Source organism: Erithacus rubecula (assembly GCF_903797595.1).
Source record: "Erithacus rubecula genome assembly, chromosome: 11".
NCBI lineage: Eukaryota > Metazoa > Chordata > Aves > Passeriformes > Muscicapidae > Erithacus > Erithacus rubecula.
In genome coordinates this window covers 22,524,687-22,548,493 of record NC_136663.1, presented here as the reverse complement: position 1 = coordinate 22,548,493, position 23,807 = coordinate 22,524,687, and the positions used below count along the sequence as shown (strand labels likewise).

The window sequence follows — 23,807 nt, the reverse complement described above, 5'->3', positions numbered from 1 at the left end:
TAAAATGCTTTAAAAAGCCATGTCCCTGGCACCTGCTGCAATAGAGGCAAGGGAAGGAAGTTTTGCTCCTTTAGCCACAGAAGGAAAGTCCTTCCCAACACAAAATTGCTCCTTTAGCCACAGAAGGAAAGTCCTTCCCAACACAAAATTACGTATGTGGTGTGAAAATACACATGGCTATTACAAACCATTTCTTTTGAAGGCTATGCTCAAAAGTAGCACTGTAAAAACAAAACAACCAACCAGCTGAAAGCCTGGTGGAAAGGCACTGAGTGTCCTGGTGAGTTCTATCATTTCTAACACCCCATGTCTCTGCATCTCCTTGCATTCATGCTTCTGGTGCCTAGCAGGTTGAGGAAATTAAATCAGATTAAGAGTTCTATTTTTAATCTTAAGAAGATGGGTTTGAGTTGTCTGGCATCTTGAAAAATCCAACATTGGGTGTTATTGTGGTGCTGAGCAAAGAAACAGGATTCCATGAGGATGTTTAATTATGAGGGTGCTTAATCTTCAGCCAGGGTGAAGAAGTCTGGGATGCTTATCCTACACCCATTTGTTGGACTCTCTCAGGAACACACTGCTGAGCTGGCATTCCTAGGAACAGAGTGTGCTCCTGCTCGTGTTTGCCTTAGGCCACAGACAGATGGCAATGAGAATGAGGGGGGATTTTTACCTTGAAAATATCTTTCCAAACCAGTTAGGTTCAGGATATAACCTCTTGAATTATAAGAGGAAGTCATCTGATTGCAATTTTTGCAGGAAGTGGGACGAATCTGCTGTACATCACCATAGGGTCATGCTGAAAGGACACATTTCTCATCCAGTTTTGGGGGCCATTTTGAGCCATTTCTTACTGTCAGGGCAAGCTGTGCTCATCAAACATGAATCAGATTCAAGTGCCTTGTCCACATTCTTTGTTTGTTGCTGTATATGTTCTGGAGAGTGGGAAAAACTTTACTGAAAGTGCCCAGAAAGGATGAAATGTACTTCTGGGGAAGTCTAAATTAGCAGAAGGTTCTCTAACAAGCTTATGGCATTTATTTATTGTTTGGCCCTTAAGATTTCTTTCTACTGGGAAGTCTCTCACTCATATATAATACAAGTATATATAATACAATATAATAATCTAGCAGGGTGTAGCAGCCTAGAGTCATTGATAAGAGGTCATTAAGAAATACATTCCTTAAAATCACTGCTGTAAAATTGTGTAGTTCAATTCAAAACACAGCACAGAGTGGCAATTACCTGCATTAGCCAGATTCTCTGTCTGAAATTACTTAATTGTTCTTAATATTCCTACTTCTAGCCACACTGGGGAGATGAAAATTCCATTTAAAGGGAACTGGTTTGTTCCACCGAAGAGTCAAAGAGCAGTTTGGCACAGCCTTGGCAAGCTGTGTTGGGTTGATGTGGCCAGAAATGTGTATTCCATCACCATCTGAATCTGGGTGGGGCAGTGCCCCTGATCTCCTGGCACATATTCTCTGCTAATGGGCCATCTTTAAACCAGCTGGGCAATCATCTTTGTCTTTCCACAGCCCATCCTCCCTCCAGGAGATATCTCCTGTTCATGGCCATTGAGTCCCAGTGCATGACTGATAAAATTACATCATCCCATGGGAGATGCTCCAGCCAGGGGGGGAGCCAAGCCTTTCCTACCCAGATAAAAACTGAGATTTTGGACAGCAAGGTACCTTCTTTCCACTGGATTCCAGAGGAAAGCCAGACCTTTCCACATCATCCCTGGACCTTCAGAGGAAAACTGCACCTTCTCCAGGAGCACTGCTCCAGCTGAACCACATCTGCCACTGCAGGAGGATGCAGCCACCATTGAATGGGGCTGCTGCCAACACCCTGACTGACTGATGGGTGTCAGCTTGGATTCTGACTCTGGCAGGGTTGGGATTGTTCTTTGTAATACTGTATTTCTATTTTAATTTTCTTAGTAAATTGTTATTCCTAATTCCCTTATATTTGCCTAAGAGCCTCTTAATTTCAAAATTATAACAATTAGGAGGAGGGTTTACATTCTCCACTTCAAAGAGAAACTTCTGCCTTAATTGGCAGACACCTGTCCTTCAACCCAGGACACATACACTGCTGCACTTGTCCTCTATGCAGCCCCTCTTCCCCTATTCCTCAGCAGCCAGAATTGTGATTCTCCTTGCCCTGGGGCCTCCGTCTGGCTCCCTCAAGACCTGGGAAGGGTCTCCAGCTCTGTACATCTACTGAGCACTATTCCTGATTAATTAATCTGAGCACACAAATCCCGAAAGGCCTTTGTATTTTGGGAAGGCAAATGGTGTCTTACAAAGTCAACTGAGATAAAGCTGGATTTGTCAGTTGTACATAGATGCTCCAGCAATTTGAAGGGATTGATCTGATATTTTTGGTGATCAAAACAACCAGGCACGTGCTGTTTGTGCACGTCAGGAAAGCTTCCTGGGGGAATGTGAGCAGAGGGGAGGAGAGGATGCTGGATTGCCACTGAAGGGAGAGCCAGTGAAGAAGTAAGTAGCTGTAGATAGCAAGGTGTAATCTAGTAAATCCTCTGAATAACTTAATTAGATTTGATTCAGCAAAACACATGTCCAGCTTCTGCTGAACACCAGCCAGTGTTGGGGGGGGGGGGGGCAGGGGCTTTCATGAATGCTGCAGGAAGCAGCTAGTGCAGAGATTAAAGGAATTGGGCAGAAGAGGTGCTGAGATACTCCTGCTTTGATGAAGGTTTTTAATCTGAAGGTGCCAGATTTGCTGATGCTGCCAGAGAATTAAAAGTGTCATAAAACTGGCTAAGGGAAAGGGGCAAAGGGTTTCATTACATGAGGTTGGTAGGAGTGAGGAAGCTGTAGCCCTATGAGGCTTTGCCCAACTCTTTTCCTTCCCCACTCCCCACTCTGTGTGAATTTTGCACTTGACACTTAGGGAAAAATGTAGAAACACCACCGAATCCAAGGGACAATGCACTATTCTTTTACGTGGCATCAAAGATACAATGCAATTCGATCCTGGGTTTGTTATTATCTGGGTTTTTTCCTGTTTTGGTGTTGCTGTCAGACTCCAGGTTGCTGTAACTCAGCATAGGTCCATTTTGGAGCCAGCTGGAAGTCTGGTGGGCGCAATTGCATTGCTGCCTGTACAATTCTTGACTTGCACCAAGGTGAAAAAGAGAGGCATGCCCATTGCATTGCAAAAGTTTTGGAAAGTGCTAGAGAAACAAAGACATCTCTGTGAAAATTGAGGTTGCAGAAAGCCTCTCTGTTCACTTCTTGTTTTTAAAAGGTAGCTTTCCCCACCTGTGCCAGACGATTCGACTCTTCTTTATCCTTCTTGCTTCACAATGCTTGGATCAGCTTTTTAATGGGCAGTGCTTTTTGTTGATACTGTCAAGAGGTGATCTCCAGAGCAGGATGGATTTTCTGTCTTCTTCTGGCTATCTTGCTGGCTGGCTCTGTGCTCTTTGCCTCCTTTGCATTTTGTCTACTCATCTTTGTGTTTTACTCTGCCTTTTCCTATCTCTCCCAGCCCTAGCTCTTTCTGCCTGTTTTTGGACAATCTTTTGTTTACTTTTTGCCAAGTTCCATTCTTTTCGCTGAGGATGTTCAGAAACTGGATCAGATCAGATATATACAATCCAATTTATAATGGATGCCAAAAATACATTTTCATTATGACACTTTGAAGACCTTTATTTCAATTTACTTAAAATGTGCCTGGGTCAAATCCTGCATGTGTATACAAATTTAACAGTAAAATCAGATGTGCCTCATCATTTTAGATTTGTTTGCTCAGGATTGGATCCTGCACAACTTGCAGATGTCTTCTCTGTTGAAGAGTTCATATCAGCTTGGGTTCATTTTAAATTTGCCTATTTATAAGCTTCTCCTTCTGATGGTATGTGAGCAGCTCAAAGGCAGGTGGTTAGATCAGAAACACTCTTACCCCTGTTTAGGAGATGAATGACCTGCTAATGGTCACCTAATCACAGAGGTTTGTAGCAGAGCTTGTAATTCAGCTGTAGCTCCTGAGAAGAGCTGAGAGCTGGCAGTGTGAGTGTCCCACTGGGGAACAGCTGTGTGCATGCTACAGGCTCCAGGATTTCATCAGCCATGACATGGCTTCAGCCCCTGCCCCAGGCACTGGCACCCACCTGGGGCAACTGAGATGCATGTGAAGAAGAGAAATACTCTGGCCTGTGGAATGAGCTATAACTCAGGGGGTAGTTCCAAGGCCAGAATCCAAGGGTTGCAGTCCCAGTTCTTCCCCTGCCAGCACCTGGTGCTTCTGTGCACTTCAACAGCTGAGTGCACGGAGCTTTGTGCTGCAACCTTGGGGTGCAGCCGTAGCTCACAGAGAGCTTTCCCAAAGTCACCACAGGCAGAGCTGAAAGCAAGCACTCCATATACAATGGCAACAAGTATCCAATCTCAGGCTTTGGAAAGGAAAAGAGGAAATTTGGTACTATTTTGGTCCCCTGTGTTACCCACCCCAAGTCATTCTGTGCAGCCAGACCAGATAAAAGGTTTATGACTCTGCCTTTCTTCTCAATCAAGTACTTTGTCTCTTTGGAGTTTGCATTCCTGGAGTTCATTCCCCTCAACAGACTCAAGTGAGGTTGTTGTTACCCGTGTGTCTGCAAGTGTTTGATTTTCACTCTTCTGTTTTCCAAGAGGAGGAACGAGATCCTGATGTTCCTCCAGTCACGGCAGCGTATGTACAGATTCCTCTGCTGCTTATTTTAAACTGTTTTTGTAGTCAGATTAGTTAGATGAGACCTCTGACATAGATCTTTGAGGGATATGTTCAAAGCCTGGGGAGAAAAAAGGGCTGTGGCTATAAAATGAAAATAAATCCCCAGGAGTACAGGCTGAGATAACCTCATGCCACATAACCTACTCAGTAACCTCTTAAGCATGCATTTAAAAAAGAGTTTTCACTTAAAAACACGGTAAATCAGACTTCATCCATGGCAGATTTTCCCCCACGTATTTCCAGGAACAACAGTATTTCCACATTCCAGAAAACTCCCAAAGCAAGCTCCAGGCTGAGGTGTACCAAGTTTTTGGGACTTTGTAAGCCTCAAGTTTCTACTGAGAGCTGATGCAAGAGGCCAAAAGACACAATGTCACCTGTGAAAGGATTAAGATTTGGACTGTATGGGGTGTATCTCACTCAAAGCTATTTATTAACTTTTGGTGGTAATGATGTGTCACCTCAGTCATGATCATTACAAAATTCTCCCTGTTTTTGCAGGGATTTTCCTTGTCCTCTTAATCTGCTTTGTCATATCTCATAGATGAATTTAATTAGGAAGATTTAAGAGGAAATCATGAGGTGATTTCATAGGACAGCAACAACTTTTCCCTACTGCTATCCTTTCGCTCCCCATGGCTCCTACTTTGCCGTCACTTCTCCCATCCCTCAGAACAAGTAGTTCTGAAGCAATTGAACAGGTTTCCCGTGTAGTTTTGCACACCTGGGTGACTCACCATCCCAAAAGCCACAACCTCTGATGAATTTTGTTACGTTTTGGGGGAAGGGGGTGGGGGGGGGCACAGTGATAGTGTTTATGTGTGGGGTTTCTGCTATATTGGGATGTTTAAGCCCACGCAAGCTGAGGCATGGGCAGATTCCCTCTGCTTTTTTTTTCACAACTGCTCTCCAAAGGCTCAGGAGGGATCCCTAGGTCTTCTGTCTGTTGTGAAACAAGTTAGATGCTGGCCAAAAGCCTGCCAGCTCATTTGGGGAAGCACACGGGCATTGCCTTGACACACAGGTGATCACATACGTCTCACTTCTGTGGGAAGCAGCTCAAACCGCGGCTGGCAGAGCTGCAGAGCACCAGTTTCAGGAGCTGGCAGGCTGCTGTATGAAGCAAACTCCAAAGCTGAGAATCGGTCGTAGAAAATCGCCTCTCTTCCCACATCTACTCTTAACGGGTCACTTTCAGCCTCCCCAGAACCTTGCTGGGACTCTCCAGCTGATCTGCTTTTTCCCCGCCGGTCCAAGCGTGCAATGATTTAAGTCTTGCGCACAGCTCTTTTCCCACCGCGCTGCGGGAGCTCCGAATCCTCAGGTTAAGCACCGGGGCCACGCCGCGGACAAAGGAGGGTTCGCTGCGCCTTGTCCCCGCAGGCGGTGTGTCCCCGCAGGCGGTGTGTCCCCGCGTCCTTGCCGATGGACAGCGTGCGGCGTCCGTGCTCTGTGTGCCCTGCCCGGCCGGGGCTGAGCTCGGGGATGCTCTGGAGCGGTGTGTGCCGTGCCTTGCCCGGCCGGGGCTGAGCTCGGGGATGCTCTGGAGCGGTGTGTGCCGTGCCTTGCCCGGCCGGGGCTGAGCTCGGGGATGCTCTGGAGCGGTGTGTGCCCTGCCCTGCCCGGTCGGGGCTGAGCTCGGGGATGCTCCAGGACCAAGTGTGCCGTGCCTTGCCCGGCCGGGGCTGAGCTCGGGGATGCTCTGGACCGGTGTGTGCCCTACCCTGCCCGGCCGGGGCTGAGCTCGGGGATGCTCCGGCGGCTCCGGGCGCTGCGCAGCCCCGCGGCGGGGGCTCGGGGCGGGGCGGGGGCTGCGCTCCGCGCGGGATTGGCGCGGGCCGCGTGATGCCACGTCCGGCGGGGAAAGCCCTGCCCGCCCGGAGCCGCCCCGCCGCCGCTCGGCGCGCAGGTGGAGCGGTGCCGGCACAGCCCAGCCCAGCCCAGCCCAGCCCAGCCCAGCCCAGCCCAGGCGGGCCGGCCCCGCCGCGGAGCAGCCCCGCAGCCCGCCCCCGCCCCGCCCCGCCCGCTCCGCCCGGCCCGGCGGCGCCGCAGCCGGCAGCATCGCGGCGGGACTGCCCGGGGATGCGGCCGCGCTAAGAACAAAAGCCCTCAGCGCGCTCTCGCTCCGGGGCTTTGAAGCGGCGCGGCCGAACTTGGATCTCTGCCCCTCTCGGCCGAACTCTGCGGAGCCTCTCCCGCTCGCCGCGGGCAGCCGGGGCTCGCCGCGCTCCCGCCGCCCGTCCCGCCGGGGCTGCCCGCGTTGGGGGCCGCAGCCCGCGCCCCCCGGCCGCCCCCGCGCACCGGGACCTTGGCTTTGCCCTTCGCACGGCAGGTGGCGGGGCCAGCGGACAAGGATGCGTGTCTTCCCGTGGGGATTTTGGCTGCTGTGTGTCGCCTCCGCCCCGGCTCGCGGTGACAGCGGCAGCAAGGCGAGGAGCTGCGCCGAGGTCCGGCAGCTGTATGGAGCCAAGGGCTTCAGCCTCAGCGGCGTGCCCCAGGCCGAGATCTCCGGTGAGTGCCGCGGGGCCGTGCCCCGCTCGGGGATGCCCGGCACGGCTCGCAGCCGCCCCACGCTGGAGTTTGGCTCGGCTCGTGGGCGGCGAGAGTCGGAGCGGGGAGGTTTCCCCGAGCCGGGCTCCCCTCGCACGCTCGGCGCTGGGAAGGGTCTGTCCCCGGCAGCCGCGATGCGAGCGGAGCCGTGAGAGGGGGGTGGTCGCACCGAGTGCTCTCGGTGGTGGTTCTTTCTTTTCTCTCATTGTCTCGTTGCTTCTGTTCTGAGTACAGCTGAAACGGGTTTCGGGGTTTTGATTCAGAAATCAGAACGATCGGAGTGTGAAGGGTTTTGGTGTCGGAGCTGGAAAATGCCACAAGGTTGTGAGAGACGATTTATTTAAATCTTCTTCTGGATGGGAAGCAAACGTGTAAATGGTGTTTGCCACTCACTAAAAATAAAGCACGAGTAAAATGACCGTGTCAAACGTGAAACCTGTGCAACCTAGGTTAGAGTGTGTCCTCTTGCCTTCATTCTGGCTTTGGATAAATCCTGGTCGATTTCTTCCTCTTTGAAAACAACTGAAATAGCAAAGAATATTCAGGGTCTGGTTTGTGTTTGGTTTGGTTTGGTTTTGGTTTTTTTCCTCTGAAGGCTTGGGGGAAATATGCTGATGCATTGTAGGGTTTTTTAGAATTCTCATCAAAGTTTTGATACACCAACTTGTGACCCGTATCCAAGAGCCTTCTCCTCACTTGTGGGAGCTTCCCCCTTCAGACAAAGCATAAAACATGCAGGCGTACGTGCCAGAGCCAATCTACAGGGACACCCCGGTAAAACTGCAGTTTGTAGTGCACATCTAAGCTACACAATGCCTTATATTGAATATTTCATCAAGTAATTTTTCAGAGAAACCAATTTGTTGTCTGACCTATGAATAGAGAAGGCTGAACCATATACATGCCTCATAAATGTGAATAAATTAATACCTTCTTTGTCGAGTTACAACTGAAAGTAAATTTCCAAAGTGAAACGAGCAGTGCTCACAGTTAAACAGTGGGGAGTTTCAGAATGATTTGAACATCACTATTAATAGAATAGTCCTTCAGTTGAGCAAGAAAGTGGCTTTTTATAAATTTGCATCTAATTATTGCAGATGTGAATACATTAGCTGTGGTATTTCGAGTGGGAAGTTCTTGGAATGCTGAATGTTTACAAACACTGCTGGAGGTGGCTGCAGCATTGTGCACAGGGGTAGTACCACGGGGCAGTCCCAGCTGTGGTTACAAGTATCACATTTTGCAGACACTAAAACATCTCGTACCTGCAAATTGTTGAGGCTTCAGAAGTGTCAGGACACAGATTTTCAGGAGTTTTGTTTCCTGCTGTGTGTTGGTATGAGCATACACACTGGAGGTCTCACACCACAGTAAATTAAAAAATTAAAATTCTGGTATCAAACTGGCCATCTCTGGCTGTTACTGTAGACAGGGGGAACTCTGCAGATAAATGCCATGAAAACTTGAGGAATACCACATGGAAAGTAGTATGAAGGAGTGCTTGGAGGAAGAAGGTCCCAGACATAAACCTGCTGCTGCTACCATTAGCCTGGTGTTTAAAACGGCAACCAGACTTGATGATTTTCATTGGTAATTACCTCCTGACTGATGCATGTTCAGAAATGCATTTTTGTCTCGTTTTACTTGCCCAGTGCAGTTAAAACATCAGTGAGTGTAGATACAACCTTAGGAATGGCCTGACATGGCACAGTGCTGTGTATCCTCGATGCTTTTCAGCAGCTGTGCAGGTTGGTGCCAATTCAAGAAGAGGAGTCTTGAGACCCTCCTTGCAGTGTCCCCACGTGTACCAAGTACAGGATCATGCAGCTCACAATTCCACATTTGCCCCTTGCTGCAGGCTGGTTTCAGTGGCAGCAATTCAGCTAGCTGACCATGGGGGTTGTCACCTGCATGAAGCCTTGTCAGGTTACACCACTGCCACCTGTGAATGCATCCACAGCTGGGGAGGGGCAGGTGTCTGCTGCCACATCTCTGGTGAAAGGAGAGGACAACTTAGGTTGTGCCAGGGCAAGTTCAGATTAGATAGTAGGAAAAAATGTTCAGTGCAAGAGTAGCCATGCATTAGGATGAGGTGGTGGAGTTGCTTGGAGTTGTGGATAAAGGGTTGTTATGGTGGTGCTGGGTTGATGACTGGATGAAATGATATTGAAGGGTTCTTCCAACTTTGGCGATTCTGTGATTGGGCAGCTTTTGGCTAAGTTAAGAGATGTTGATGAAGTTGGTTCAGTGTTGTGTCCAGCTGGATCTGTGCTCAGCTTTCCTGATGGTGGTCTTCTCCATGTTTTAAGAGCTACCCCGTGAACCCTGTTTTTATTTTATTTCTGAGCTGTCTGGAGACAAAAGCCCTTCTCTTTGTCCCTCTCCAAGGGGACTTTGCTGTTCCTTCTCTCTATTGCTTGCCCTGAAGCAAAGGGTGACATTAATTTCTTAGCCCTATAGCCTTTCCCCCAGTGTGCTGCTGTGCTCCTGGCTGCCTTCACCTGGCTGCAGGCACTGCTTGGTGTGTGTTGGTGTCACAGCCCAGCCCCAGGAGCCAAACCACACAGTGCCTGCACCCCCAGAGCTGCCCTGCAGAAGGAGTTCAGCCAGCTCCCAGCATGCAGGCTCTGACTCAGACTGAGCTTGGCTGTGTTTGTGTTGGGTTTAGAGCACTTACTGCATGCTTTACACCTTCTAATCTGAATTCTTAGTTAGGATTGAAGAGGATCATGAATAATCTAGTGTCTCCACAGCTCACCAGAAGGTAGTCCCTGCTTGTGGCTGTGCAGATGAGCTGGAGGAGCAGTCACAGTTATTAGCTGGCTAATAGATAAGCATCTGATGCAGGGATAGACTCTTGGCATACCAGATTTCTCATGAACCACCTAGACAGGGTTTCCTGGTTTTTTGCTAATGTTGTACAATGCCTTTAACATGTCTAAGCACTTTAAATGTGTCAGGTGCTGTTATTAAGTGTGTTTAGGGAATACACAAGGTGTTCTATCTCAGTGCTTTGAAGTCAATGGCAAAATTCCCAAGCATGGGAGCAGTGTCTGCTCATGCTAGCAATCCTGACAGATAGCCATGCACCCGGAGTCTCAGGTGAAGATCTGCCTACAAGAAAGTTTCTAATGCTGGGGGAAAGCCCTCTACTCCTTGAGTTTGGGAAAGTTTCACCAATTGCTCCTATCAGAAGTTCTACTAACTTGATCACAGCTTTCCTGCATGTTGGAGAGTGTTCCCACTCTCCTTTTGGATGACCCACACCCCCTTTCTCTGATTGCTACAAAATATGGGAAACCAATTTGAGAACTTCCAGTTTTTCTGTTCCCTCTTGAGTCTTCTGGAGGCAGCAACTGTTTTTACTGTCTCACCTTCTTGCTGCCCAGACTCCATCACCCCACTGCAGGTCCCCTGCTCTGGGGACTGAAGGGGAGACAGACCCTGCTCTAGGGGTGCTTCTTAGTGCCTGGGTTGGGGACTGCTTTTCTTAGGCTCACACTGTGGCTTGGGATATAAGAGAGTGAGCCTATACCACAAGATATGGCCCTGTGGGGGGATATCCAGCTTTCTCTGACTTGTGGGAGTGTTTTGGGGTTACTGATGTTGGGTGGGTGCTCCCCAGTGCCTCGAGCAGAGCTAGTTCCCTCAGGGACTGGAGAAACCTGAGGGTTGTGATTTGATGTGAATGTGCTTGGCCCTTGTCTTCTGTTTGCTTTGGACTTCTGCTTTGGTTTGTTTATTCCTGAGACTAATCCTTCCTAGACTTGTCTTGCTGTTAGGTTGATTTTGTTGACATGGACAGTGGGTGCAGGGCAGCCAAAGAAGAGGATGGTACAGAAAAAAGGCAGCTGGACTTTGCCAGGCTGCCTGTCTGGTCACACATCTCATGCAGATCCTTCCCTGGCTCCTCAGCTGAAAGGAATCAGAACAAATTTTTAAACCTTTTGGTCCTTTTAGGCTGTTTAATTAGGTTTTGTGTTGAAAACATTGCCAAGTGTATATGTTGGAGCCCTTTAGAAAAATGTTATCTAAGTAGAGAACAGGTCTGGCAACCAGCTGGGACTTGATCAGGCTCTTGGAAGGGGGTAGTGAAACCCCATCTTGGAGGGTATTTCAGCTGCTGGCACTTCCAAAGTGGGACAACCCTACATCTGTGGCTTGAAACACAAAATCTGGGGCTCCTCCATTCCCACGGAAAGATCTGTCACCCATGACTAAAAGGGGAACTCCGTTGATCCAGCACTTTTGGTGATTCCATTTGGGTTGTATTTCCTCGGGGCAGGAGGGATTCCCAGACGCAACAGCATCCCGTGAATAAACCGAGTTGGTTGGGGGCAGATCAGAATGGCCTTTGTGGCGTGCTGGGCTTAGGGCGCTTTTTGTGACGAGGCAGAACACAGGGAACGGTGCTGTTCCTGCGCCGGGCAGGTGCTGCGGCGGGAGGGGGTGAGCGGTGGGTGAGCGGTGGGTGAGCGGTGTGAGCGCGGTGTGAGCGCGGGATGTGCGCGGTGTGTGCGCGGTGTGTGCGCGGTGTGTGCGCGGTGTGTGAGCGGTGTGAGCGCGGTGTGTGCGCGGTGGGTGAGCGGTGTGTGAGCGGTGTGAGCGCAGGATGTGCGCGGTGTGTGCGCGGTGTGTGAGCGCGGTGTGAGCGCGGTGTGTGCGCGGTGGGTGAGCGGTGTGTGAGCGGTGTGTGAGCGGTGTGTGCGCGGTGTGTGCGCGGTGTGTGCGCGGTGTGTGCGCGGTGTGAGCGCGGTGTGTGCGCGGTGTGTGAGCGGTGTGTGAGCGGGGTGAGGTGTGTGCGCGGTGTGTGCGCGGTGTGAGCGCGGGGTGTGAGCGGTGTGAGCGCGGTTCGCCCCGCGCCCCGAGCGCTCCCAGCCGCCTCCCGGCTCCGCGCGCTGCCCTCTAGCGGCATTCCCGGCCCGGGACCCTCCTGCCGCCGCCGCAGAGCCCTGCGCCCCGGATTGTCGGGAGAATCTGCTCCTCTGTCGCTGGGAGATGGATGACTAAGCTCTCCACCACGTAATTATCCTTATCAGCTGTGTCTGAAAAAAACCTCCTATTTCAACAGCTTCTTTTGTTGGTGAAGCAAAAGCCTGCTATTTCTTTTTCCCGAAAATTTGCATGGATGTATAGCTGGAGACACCCACCAACACCACCACGTGAAACTGCAGAGCTCACCTCATCTCCCCTTTTCCTGCTCCTGCCCTGCAAGTGCCCTGATTTATTTATCAGTCAGTCAGTGTCTGGGTTCTCTGGATGGGCTTGATGGGAGGTGTGTGGTTTTTGGCAGCGATTGTAAAACAGTTGGTTTAATGTTCTGTTGTTTTCAGTACAATTGTCTCACGTGGAGGGGACCAGATAGATATATTCCTCTGGGTGACTTCAATAATTAAGTGTCCTTTGAGTTAGCCGAAGGCAGGAGCTGGTAACTTTGTTATCAAAAATGTGTATTTAAAGCCAGAGGTTTTTCCTTGTAGGTCACAACAATGATAACTGAGAGCAGAGAAACAGAGGCCCTGGAGCACCTGTCCAGGAGCAGCAGCTGAGCACGGGCTCTGTGCCTGACCCACCAGTGTCCATGGGCTGGGCAGGGGGGTTGAGGATCATCTATTTTTATTGCAGCATCAAATTGCATTAGGCACAGTATGGCAGGGGAAGGCAGGATGAAAGGATGGTTCCAGCCTCAGAGAGCTGTTGGTCTGAGCAGTATCCTGACCCTGCTGTCTGCAGTAGTCTCAGCACTGTGTGGCTGGGGCCAGTTCTGGTCCCGTGGCAGCAGCTTGTGTTCCTCCTGCTTGTCTTGAGGGGTTGTGGATGTGAGGAGCAGGGTAGTTGGGGGAGTGACTGATAGGTGTCACTGGCACAAGGAGAAATTTTGTATTTGCTTCCAGCATTCAACTGAGAATTTCAGGGGAAGACCAGGGAAATAGACATGTCAATTCTGTGGAAATCCACAGGCTTCCTTGGGGAAAACAGCTTTAATTTCTGTTTGCTGCTCGGGTCCCTGCTGAATGCTACATGTTTCTGTATATTGGGTTTCTTTGCCCCATGGGATGCTTCTGTGTACATGCAGCAGGCAGGCAGGTAGCCCCAGGGAGGGGATACTGTCAAAACAGCACACAGCTGGCTCTGCCTGGCTGGTGTGGCAGGGCAGGTGCTGCCTGCAGACAGGAGTGCTGCTTTCCCCCAGGGTGGTGAGTGCTCCTGCTGCTCCTGCTCGGGGAAGCTGTGCCCGCAGCCCCTGCAGAGAGGTGTCCTATCCTGTCCTGGGTGTCTCTGATGGAAGCACATCCAGATCCTGCCCTGGGCACAGGCAGGGGCCTCCCATGTCCCTGCAGTGTCCTAGAGTCACCTTCTCTTCCTCTGCAGGAGCTTTTGCTCATTGTTAATTCACTGAGAGGGGCTGGACGTGCTGCCTCTGGTTGGGTGGCAGGAAAGTCGCCATCAAGTGCTCTCCTCAGCTTTCATCTCCCCTTCTGAACTTGTTGCAGAGATTTTTTCTGAAAATCCTAAATCACTCCTTTCTACCTCTGTAAGTTAGGTTAATATTGGGCCTTCTTTTTCAATTTTCCTTCAAGTACTGACTCCCAGATGTGAGAAGGAAGGAGAGGTTGAGAGGACAGCTTGTGAAGGGATGGTGGCCTGGAGCAGGTCCATAACAATCTCTTCATCTTCAAATTTACCTGGGGGAAAAAGTGACACTTGTTTTGCTGCCTGTGTCTTACTGATGGCTGTGTGCCCCATCCTGATGGGGAGAGACCCAGGGAAGGCAGACCCTAAAGCTTGTAGGAACCCTCACAGTACTTGCTTGAAGGTTATTCCACCGTGTTTTGTAGTTTGCTTGTGCAACACTGCTGTAGCTGCCATTGCATTAGAATAATTCCCCTCAAAGTTACCAAAAATAGATAAAATTCAAAACTCAGTGAGAGCAGGGAATTTCCTCCACTCTGTCAGCTGTGAAGGACAGACCCCTCTCCTCTGATGTCTGTGTACCCTAACACTTTGTTGCTCAGAAAATGTTTTATCCCTGACAGGTGAAACCTGTCTTTAAGTAACATTTGATTCCCAGGGAATCGGGTTACCTCCGTTGCCAGATTGTTCTGCAAAAAATAATGAAGCTTTAGACTGCAGACACTTAAAATGCTTGTCTGAACGTGACAGGGCTGTGAGCTTGGCCAGTCACTTCTGCCCAGCAATGTGTTCCTGTTTCACTTGGAATCCTTCAGATATGGAGGAAAACTTTTCTTTCTAAAAGTTCAAATATGCAGAGCACTGTGACAGTTTTTTACAATGCTCTGGCTTCTGAGTTGTAAAAAACTACACTCAACACAACTGTGTAGCCTATATAGAAATTATAAAACTAATTTGATTTTATGTGCCTTTCTGTATAGTGCAGCGTGAATCAGAAATACAGAATTACCCAGCTGTTACAGGCTCCTGTGCTAGCAACATGAGTAAAACCAGTTTTTCAATTGCCATGCATTCTTCTGAAGTATAAAAAAGAGAAGAAAACAACAACAGAAGTTTTGCTGTGGTTTTGGGGAGGAACATGGTAATGCTTATGTAGACAGTCAATCTTTTATATTACTAAAATGCAAATACTCTATGACAAATAGTTTTGGCTTGCAAAAAATTAGTATTTTATAGGATTGTAAAACTATCCTGTATAATTCAGTTGGATGGGCATATCTTTCAAATATGAATATTTTAGAAATCCATAGCTGTAATTTTCTTTCACAAATAAAAACGTAATAAAAGCGCTTCCAGAAATTGCCATTAATTTTAAATTTTTAAAAAATACAGATATAAAGAGGCCACTTCAGTCTCTTCTGCTCACAGTTCAGGTTGCTGCAGTGAGGTTTGCAGTGATTTCATTGTATAATTGATCCTGAAGTGAGTGCCAAGCACAACAGATTTTTGAGAGAGGGCTGCTGTCCCAGAGTGTGTCTGTTCCTCCCCAGATAAGCTGTGTGCTGCACACTGGGTGCTGTAATTGCTGCCTGGGTCTGGCACGAGGGAGGGCTGCTCCTAGTCCCCATCTGCATGCAAATTTTCACCATGGAGCTGGAAATGCTGCTTCACTTTTTGTGTTTCAGCAGCTTACTCTGCCATAAACGCTAAATTGGAACGAGAGAGCTTGAGTAAGTCAGGGGAAGTTTGGTTTATTAAACTCCAGTCCCTGGATGTGGGAGCAGTGCTCTTCTCCCCCAGTGCAGTTGCTCGCTGTGCACAGCTGCCAGGGTTTAAAACAGTTGTAGAACCAGTTTAGATTTTTACAAACATCTGTTTGGCTTTGTGACAGAATACCAAAGAACCCCTCTCTCTCTCCCCTTGCATTTGTGGGAGGTCTCAGGGATGATGAGGGAGGAGGAGGAGGTTGGTATTTTTATTTGAGAGGTTCTCAAGGCCAAAGCATAGCTAAGGGACTCATCTGCTGTGAATTTGAGGAAGGGCTGCACAATAGTGGGAGCCTGTGGATAGGAATCCCAGGGACTCAGCTGCAGGCTGCCCCTGTCTGTGCCCCATCCATTGACGGCAGTGGCTGCAGCAGTGTCCCAGCTGTTGTGTGCTGGGGGATTGGTGTGGAGGAGACCTTGGGAAGAGCCTGGGGCAGGTCAGAGAAGTGTTCAGTTTGACTTTTGCAAGTGGTGGGCTTGGCAGTGCTGGGTTAACAACTGGGCTCGATGATCTTAGCAACCTAAACAGTTCTGTGATGGTGGCAGGTCTGTTCTGTGCCCAAAACACAAACTTATGCAGGTTGTGGTGGCCACATGCTGAGCTTGTGAGGGGTGAGTGTTGCCTGGCCGTGTGCCCTGTGCCACACCTCCCATGCAGGCAAAGTGCTCTTTGGGGCACGATGTGAGCCCTGTATTTTGATGTAGCACATACCTGTGCTTGGTGTGGCTCTGGATGCATCCATAAATGGAGGAATGGCTCATCCCAACACTGGGACTCGCTGCTCTGCTTCCACAGTTGGTGTAAAAGTGCCATTGGCATGCAGAGCTTGCCTCTGACACCCAGCTGGTTTGTCCCATCTGAACAGCAGCATGGGGACAGCTTGTTTTGCCATGTGCATGTGTCCTGCACTGTTCAGCTGTGGGATCACTCAAGCCCCAAATGTCTCTGTGCCAAGCCTTTTGTATCAGGATGGCCAAGTGGAATGATCATGCTGCTCCTTAGGGCAGGACATTCAGGGGAAACCTAAACCAAATGTTGATAGGACTTCTGCAGAACTAATCAAAATGAAATTTTTATTAGTAAATCTTCACAGGTGCCAGCAAATATAAATAAGTTAAGCTTAAGCTGTGACTTTATTCTTAAAATAAACAGAGAGCAAACACCTTTTGACAGGCAGCACATTTTACTTGTAAACCAGGAGAGAAAGCCACTGTGTTGAAATGCAGTATCACTTCTCCCACTATCCTAGATCAGCTGTCTGGGAGCTTGAGTTTTGGTTTAATTAGTAACACTGCTGCTACTGTTTGTGTTGCACTGAAGAGATCTCCTGTCACAGTCGTAAATTAAATATTTTTCACTGTTAGCAAAACACTGTGTGACAGGTTTTAGGACTGAAATTCCTAAATGTATCTGCTGATGTATATGTGTCCGACAGCACGGTGTCTTATGTTATCCTGCTGTCACTGATATATTTTGAGCACTTTACATCACTCAGGCTGACCTGGCTATCCTTTTTGCCAGCTACAAAAAAAGATTGTGCAATGTCCCTTTGCAGAGTCCTTTATGGGAGCAGTGGTGTGCCTGCATATGCTGAGACCCCTGGAACTGCAAACGTCCACAAGTGGTGGGCAAAAACAATGTTCCTGTGTTGTGCTGTAAACTGGAGGCTGCAGGGTTTCTGTAGTGTAAAATGCATAAAAATACAGTAACTGATAGGAAAAAAAATAGGTGTTGGCATCCTGTATTTTAAAAAATGGTGTGAAGTGCCTTACAGTGTGGTGTGCGGTGGCATCTGGAGCATGATGCCCCATTTCAGGGCCTCTGTCCAGGACAGGGACAGCTCCAGTGGAGCTGCTCTGGCACAGCCAGAGCTGCTGCTGGGGGCTGAGTGTGCCCAAGGGGCAGTACTGAACTCTGGGCTTGTCCAAGTGAAGCCCAGGAGAAAGAGGGCTAGAGGAGATCCCATTGCTGCCTGCAAGCACTCAGTGTGTGGGAACAGAGGAGAGAGCTGGACTTGCTGCAGGACAGGAGGTGGTGGACACAAGCTGGAGCTGGGGAAATTCTCATTTCATACATGGAAAGACATTTTCAACCTGAGTGGTTGAACACAGGCACAGGAGTGCAGAGAGGTGCTGTGATTGTCATCTCCATCCTTGAAGATACTCAGAGTTTGACTGGACCAGGCCCTGGAGCAGCTGCTCTAGTTTGTTCTGTTGGGCTAGATGGCTGCACAAGACCTGAAGGGTTGAATTTTTCTGTGATTCTGTGCAAATGCTGTAATTGTGCCAGATCAGGTGTAGGTGTAGACAGAATGTTTGTTAATGATGGTCTTCTGAAGAGGGAGGGATGAAAGAAAATCCTTCCAGTACTGCCATGTAACATTAGCAATTTTTGGACTTATTTATTAGCTTATGAAATATGACATCTAGTGAAATCAAAGAGGAGCAACAGCATTTTCCTACATGAGTAAAATCCTGTGCTGGTACTCCAGAGATCAGTTAAATTTTCTGCTCTGGCACATGTGTCTGGCATGACCTTGGGCAAGTTGCTTTATCTGTCTAAATCTCCAATCCCCATCTGTTCATTACTGTCTTTAAATTACAATACCTTGTTTTTGTAATTTGTCTTTGAATTATAACGTCTTGGAGTACTGATTCTCACTATTTCCCTGAATTTCACTATACAGTGCTAAGCACAATGGGACCATAAATCTTCATCAGTCCTGTGATACATGAATAATAAACAGTAACTGGATAATTTTGGGCCACATTCTGCCTCTGATCTCGTGGTGCATAAAGACAGAGGGATTTGTTGATTAAAATGCTGTTCAGCTAAGGAAGATACATGGGCCTTACTGAACAGATTTTTATGAGCCTGTTGTTGCCTCTTTGGTTTGTTGGGGTTTTATTCTGTTTCATCATTACTCATTGATTGCAGGTATCCAAACAATTTGCTTTGCAGATCAGGGAATAATAAATTCCTCTAATCTGTGTCTCTTTTCAGTTTAATTATTGTTAACTCGTCACTTAGTGTTCAGCTCAATGGATAATGAAGTCTGTTTGCTATGTGGTGAAGCAGAATTGGGCTAGAGACAGAACTGGCTTCGCTGGTTCTTTTGAAGGTACAAACCAAAATTGCAGAGTCACTGGGTGTTCAGCTCCAGGCTGGATTGAAGGTTACCAGCAGGCACACACACTGTGGTTACCTTTGCAGGCTCCAGGGAGGTTGATTATTCCACTTGGTTCCATGTCTGGCACTGCATTGCATTTGTTGCTTTATTTTTAGAGAGTTAAGAAATTGGTGACTGCAATGTAGGCAGCTATTTTAGTCTTGATTATAAGACAGTGTCTAATAAATCACATGTAGCACAATCCTAATTGCTGTAGACAGACTTTACATTTGTGACTGTGGTAATGCTGTGTTGTTCTGCTTCCTGCAGAGTTCAGCAGTGTGTTCAGACCTCCCCATTCTGGCTGCAGCTGGGGGAATAAATCCTTCATTCACTCGGGGGTGCTGTGGTCTCCAGGGCCATGCTGCTGAGCATCTGGGTTCTTTAGGACATTACCCATTTCTCTTGCTTCTCCATCTTGTAATTTCCATTGTTTTCACATCAGCAGCTCAGTTCAGCCCCAAAACCAGTTGACTGCTGTCACATCTAACACAAACTGAAATCACCTGTGTGGTTTTTATCACCTCTGTTATCTATCTTAAGTTTGCTTGCTGAGCCTGGACAGCAGGATTTGGGGGAGGCTGATACACTGGGGAGGGGAGCAGAGTATATAGAATCCCTTCATGCATCCCCCCCTCTGCTCTGCAGCTATTCACACAGGAACCAAAGTGAAAATGCTACCCAGAATTTCCCCTTATCACCAAGGCTGGGTCTCTGGAGCAGAGCATGAATCCTGCAGACACAGCTGCCCTCGGTGGAAATGTAACTTTCCCATCATCAGCCTTTTCAGCTAAAATGAAGTAAAGCAAATAGGGATTTTGGTGAGACCCGTGCTGAATGGCTTCTGAGGGTTTGGCAACATGTCATGGAAAGCTTGAGTATGGCTCTGTGTCAAAGATCACTGTTGAAATGTTTATTTTGGGCTTGCTACTGTATTCTGCTCAGTCATCAGGAGAAGACAGTTTGTAACACTCACACTGTCTGACCGTTTTCAGCACAAATTTAATGCAATGAACTTTCTTGCAAAGTTAACAAGGAGAGAAAGCTTGAGAGCCCCAGATTACTAAATTGCTGGTCTGGAGATATTTTTTCCTCTCCTGGGGAAGGAGCTGTTTTTTTGCAATGTCCCCCACGAAAGCCCTTTAACACAAATGATATTACCCACATTGCAGAAAGAGAAAATGGCACTTGCCAAATCTGCAAATCACAGTTGTGTTTCTGTCAGCTTTGGCAGTTCCATGGCTTCTGGTAACGCTAATGAAGGCAATCTGCTTTTAATTTAAAATCCTCCCTGCAGAAAAAAAAAGTAGCTGGCAGTTGAGGGATTCGGCAGTATCTTTGTGTGAAACTTCTCTTTCTTTATTTTCTATGGCTTGCTTTAGCCAAGGAGAAACTGTTAATTAAAAAAATACTCCTAATGTAGCCAAATATGCAGGAATGTACTTATGCAACAACTACCTGTACCAGTTCTGCAGTAAATCACTCCTTTGTTTTCATTTGATGAGCAATTTTAATTAACCAAATAAAAATACTGCTTACCTTGCACTTAACTCAGCATGTTTGCTGCCTCTCAGATGATTGAGGGATCTGGGGTGGCAGGTTTTGTTTGGATGGGTTTTGGATGCAGCATTGGGTGGTCAGAAGGCACAAGGAGAGGATAACTCTGCCCAGGGAGCAGTTCCTGGGGCTGGGAGCAAAATTTTCCAAAAGGCTTGTCCTGCCTCTGTGCCTCCTGCAGAGGAGAGGGGCAAGACAGCATTGCTCAGACCACGTTTAAATGCAGTTTCTTTGAGGGCATTTTTCATTAGTTCAGAAGGCACTGGACCAAATCATGGATTCATGATTAATTAAGCACATAATTTGGTGCTTTGCAGAGCAGCAAAAATGTCTGTGCTTGGAGAAGAGTGTGAGAAAAGTGCCTGTGTGCTGAACACGTGCAGTGATGGTGATGTGGTCCAGCAGAATCATCTAGAAATGATCCAAGTGCCTGTGGGTTGTGGTCCCTTGCTTCTGCCCTTGGTCCTGCCCTGGGTGCTTTGCAGCAGTTCAGAGGAGCACAGGCAGGAGCTACACCCTGGTGTTTTGGGGTTTTTGCAGAGCTTAGGACACCTCTGGAGCTGTAGAATGAGAGGGCTGGGCAGGAGATACCAGAAGACTTCCTGACAAGTGTGATCAGATCAACAATTGGGATGCTCTAAGGGCAGTATTTGCACAGGTCCCTCTTGACTGAGCACCCTCAGCTGCAGCCTGTCTCCACATCTGGGAGCATTGGAAATTATTTTTTTCCTTTTAAAAAAATTCATAAAGACAAAAAATTTTCTCTAGCTTTAGGAAAACCGAAGTTAAATCTACTGTGGGGTTGTCTTGAACTTGTCTATGAGCAGGGTAAGCATTTTATGCTTTATTGGATTGTAGTAACTTCTTCAGCACTGCAGTTCGTGTGTGCAGGAAGGAGGGGGTTGGCTTGTTTCACAAATATTTCACAATGATTTGAAACTTACTTGTTCCTTTTTCATCACAAGTGAAAAATGGCCAGAGCTGTTGGGTCTGTAGCTTGTTACCCTTCACACAAACACTTGTTCTGAAAGGGAGGGGGAGCTGATGGAGGCACTGGTGCACCCTGAAGAGATACTGCAGCCCTTTGCTGTCATAGGAGTTATTCTGAGGCAGCAGCTGGAGCCATATTTTTGTAGCCACAGTCTGGGTGTTCAGCAGGAGTTGTGACTGCCCCATCAGGGCTGGAGTAGCAGCAGCTGGTACAGGGGCTGGAGCTCCACCAGCCTTCAAAGAGCTGAGGAGCAGGGCACAGCCCCTCAGGCTCCCTGGAACAGACTCCCTGCTCCCATCTGCACTGCAGGGACAGAAATCTGGCCTCATTGCTTCCTCCCAGGGGATTTATCTTGGAACTTTGAAACCTAACCTCCTGCTCCATCCCTAAATTTAAATGCAGAGTTTCTGACTGAAGATAGAACCATATGTCAGGGAAGCACTGGGGCACAGCCATCCCCTGTGTATTTATAATCTGCTGTTGCTTTGGGAGTTTGCTGTGGAAACAGGAGGCAGAAGAGGGCCCAGCTTGGCAGGAGGGGTTTTATGGGATGTGCCCTGTTAGGGGCATGCAGTGAGCCCCCTGTGGTTGGCAAATGAGCACTGGGAGGGTGGAAGGATGCTTGGTGTCTAATCCAGAGGTCACCTGAGGTAATCCAGAGGCACTGTGGGAGTGCCATGGTCATGTTTCCAGAAGCAGCCATGGTCTTGGAGCCTTGCTGCACAAAGGCAGTCACTTAGACAGAATGCTCAGCACCCCAGCACAGCTTTCTGGGGGCTGCAGGCCAGCTGCATCTTCCCTGCTGACCTTGGGGAGGGAGCAAGTGATCTAACAGATGGAGAAAATATATTCTTCTGATTAGTGGGTGATGGGCTCCTCCTCAGCAGAGAAGGTCTGTTCTTTTAATTAATTAGCTGGTTAATATGTTTGTGCAATGGCATGCCTAACTAATGTGCAGTTTCTATGAATACACACACAAATGGTAGTAATGGGTGCAGATGGCTGTAATTACCCAGGTTGGTTTCTGCAGTCATCACACACGCAACACATCAAGTTGGCATAAAATTTGACATGTATTGGGTGATTTGTTTCCCTCTCCCATTGCATGTGGAGGTGCTGGTGTGGCCTGCAACCCCTGGGCTCACTGCTGGGCTGACCCACCCAGCTGAGGCAAGGATTCAGATTTTGGTGTGTGCAAAAGAAACTTGAGCAAGGGGACAACAACTCAGAGCTAGGTTTCCTCTACAGTGTCTCCCACCCTGTGCTTTGGACTGTGTATTTCCTGATGGTACAGAAGCAGGGCTCCAGAGCTGCTGAGCTCTTCAGGTACCATCTGTGCTGTCTGGTTGGTCCACAGGGAGCTGGCTCTTGCTCTGGAGTGGTGTGTGAGGGGCTTGTGTGCCCTGCAGGGAGGTAAGAAATGTCTGACTAGGTCATCCACAGCTTCTCCAGAGGGGATATCAGGGGTACATCTCTGCCCAGTCCTTCACAGGCCTTTTGTCCATGAATATTATCTAATATCTTTTTAAACCTGCTGGACAAGGTCTGCCCACAAAGTGCCATGGCAGCAAGCTCTGTAAGTTCATCTCCCACTGTATAAAACAGCACTTTTCTCCCTTTTGAACTAGAAAAGCCCTTGTACCTGCCCAGCTGTTCTTCACTTGGATGAATCCATAAAGGGCTCTTATTAATAAGCCTAATTCTGAGGAGGAGTTGCATTCAAAAGACAATTCAAGATTTGGGGAAGTGATTGCATTTTCTTTTCTGTAAGGGCTGCCTGGAGAAAGGGGACAACATCAGATAGCTGTAGTGGTGCAACTTGAGAGGGGAAATTGAGCTGCTTGGAGTGACTTGAGCACCTGGAAGATGCTGGCTGGCAGCAGCAGTGGGTGCTGCCAAAACCTCTTTTTGCATCCCTGCTGAGCAGTGCTTACTGGAATTGGATGATGGACTCCCTTTGAGCCAAGTGCCTGAGGAGCTGCTTATCCACTGAGTTCCTGCTTAGGGAATGGCAGAGACAATTTAGGGGAAGTGCACATCAGAACACATTGCTGAGATTGCTGAGGGCTGCTCCAGGTATAAGCCCCAGCACCATCTGCTCTGGGACTGCTCAGCACTGAGCACAGGGAGCTGTGAGAGCTGCTGCCACTCTGTGCATCACAGATCCAGAGGGAAGCACCCAGAAAAGCTGCTGGCTGCTGCCCTTCATCCCTAGGACACCTCCAGGGGCTGTGGGTGTGTGCACCTGTCTCACACTGCTCTGGGAGAGTGACAGATCTGTGGATAATTCATGTGTCTGCACTTCTTTGTGGAGTGCCATTAATCCTTGCATGGGGAGGCCTCTGCATTGTCTCCCAGGGCTAAACCTTGAGGGTTGCTGATGGCAGCTAAAAAGCTGGGGGTACAAAGGGAAGTTTAAAGAAGCCTTGTAAGAGAAATTGGTGTCAGGGAGTGAATAATCTGAAGGCTCTGTGTGGTGTAACTGAGCTGAGCTCAGGTTGATGACTCTAACGTAGTCAGTAGTGCAGAAAAGAACAGTGAGTACTTCCAAATCCTATGGCCATCCTTTCTTTCTGCAGCAAAAACCATTTCTCTCATGATCAGGTT

At 48.4% G+C, this 23,807-nt stretch overlaps 1 protein-coding gene across 1 annotated transcript in view; it reads left to right on the top strand.

Annotated features, from left to right (window-relative positions):
* The first annotated feature begins 6,761 nt into the window (after window positions 1-6,761).
* GPC1 (glypican 1) overlaps window positions 6,762-23,807 on the top strand; it is a 177,725-nt gene continuing 160,679 nt past the window's right edge. The window contains exon 1 of the mRNA XM_079315554.1: window positions 6,762-7,263. Within this exon, the coding sequence (XP_079171680.1) occupies window positions 7,107-7,263 (157 nt within the window). The 5' untranslated portion in view covers window positions 6,762-7,106. The remainder of the gene's footprint in view (window positions 7,264-23,807) is intronic.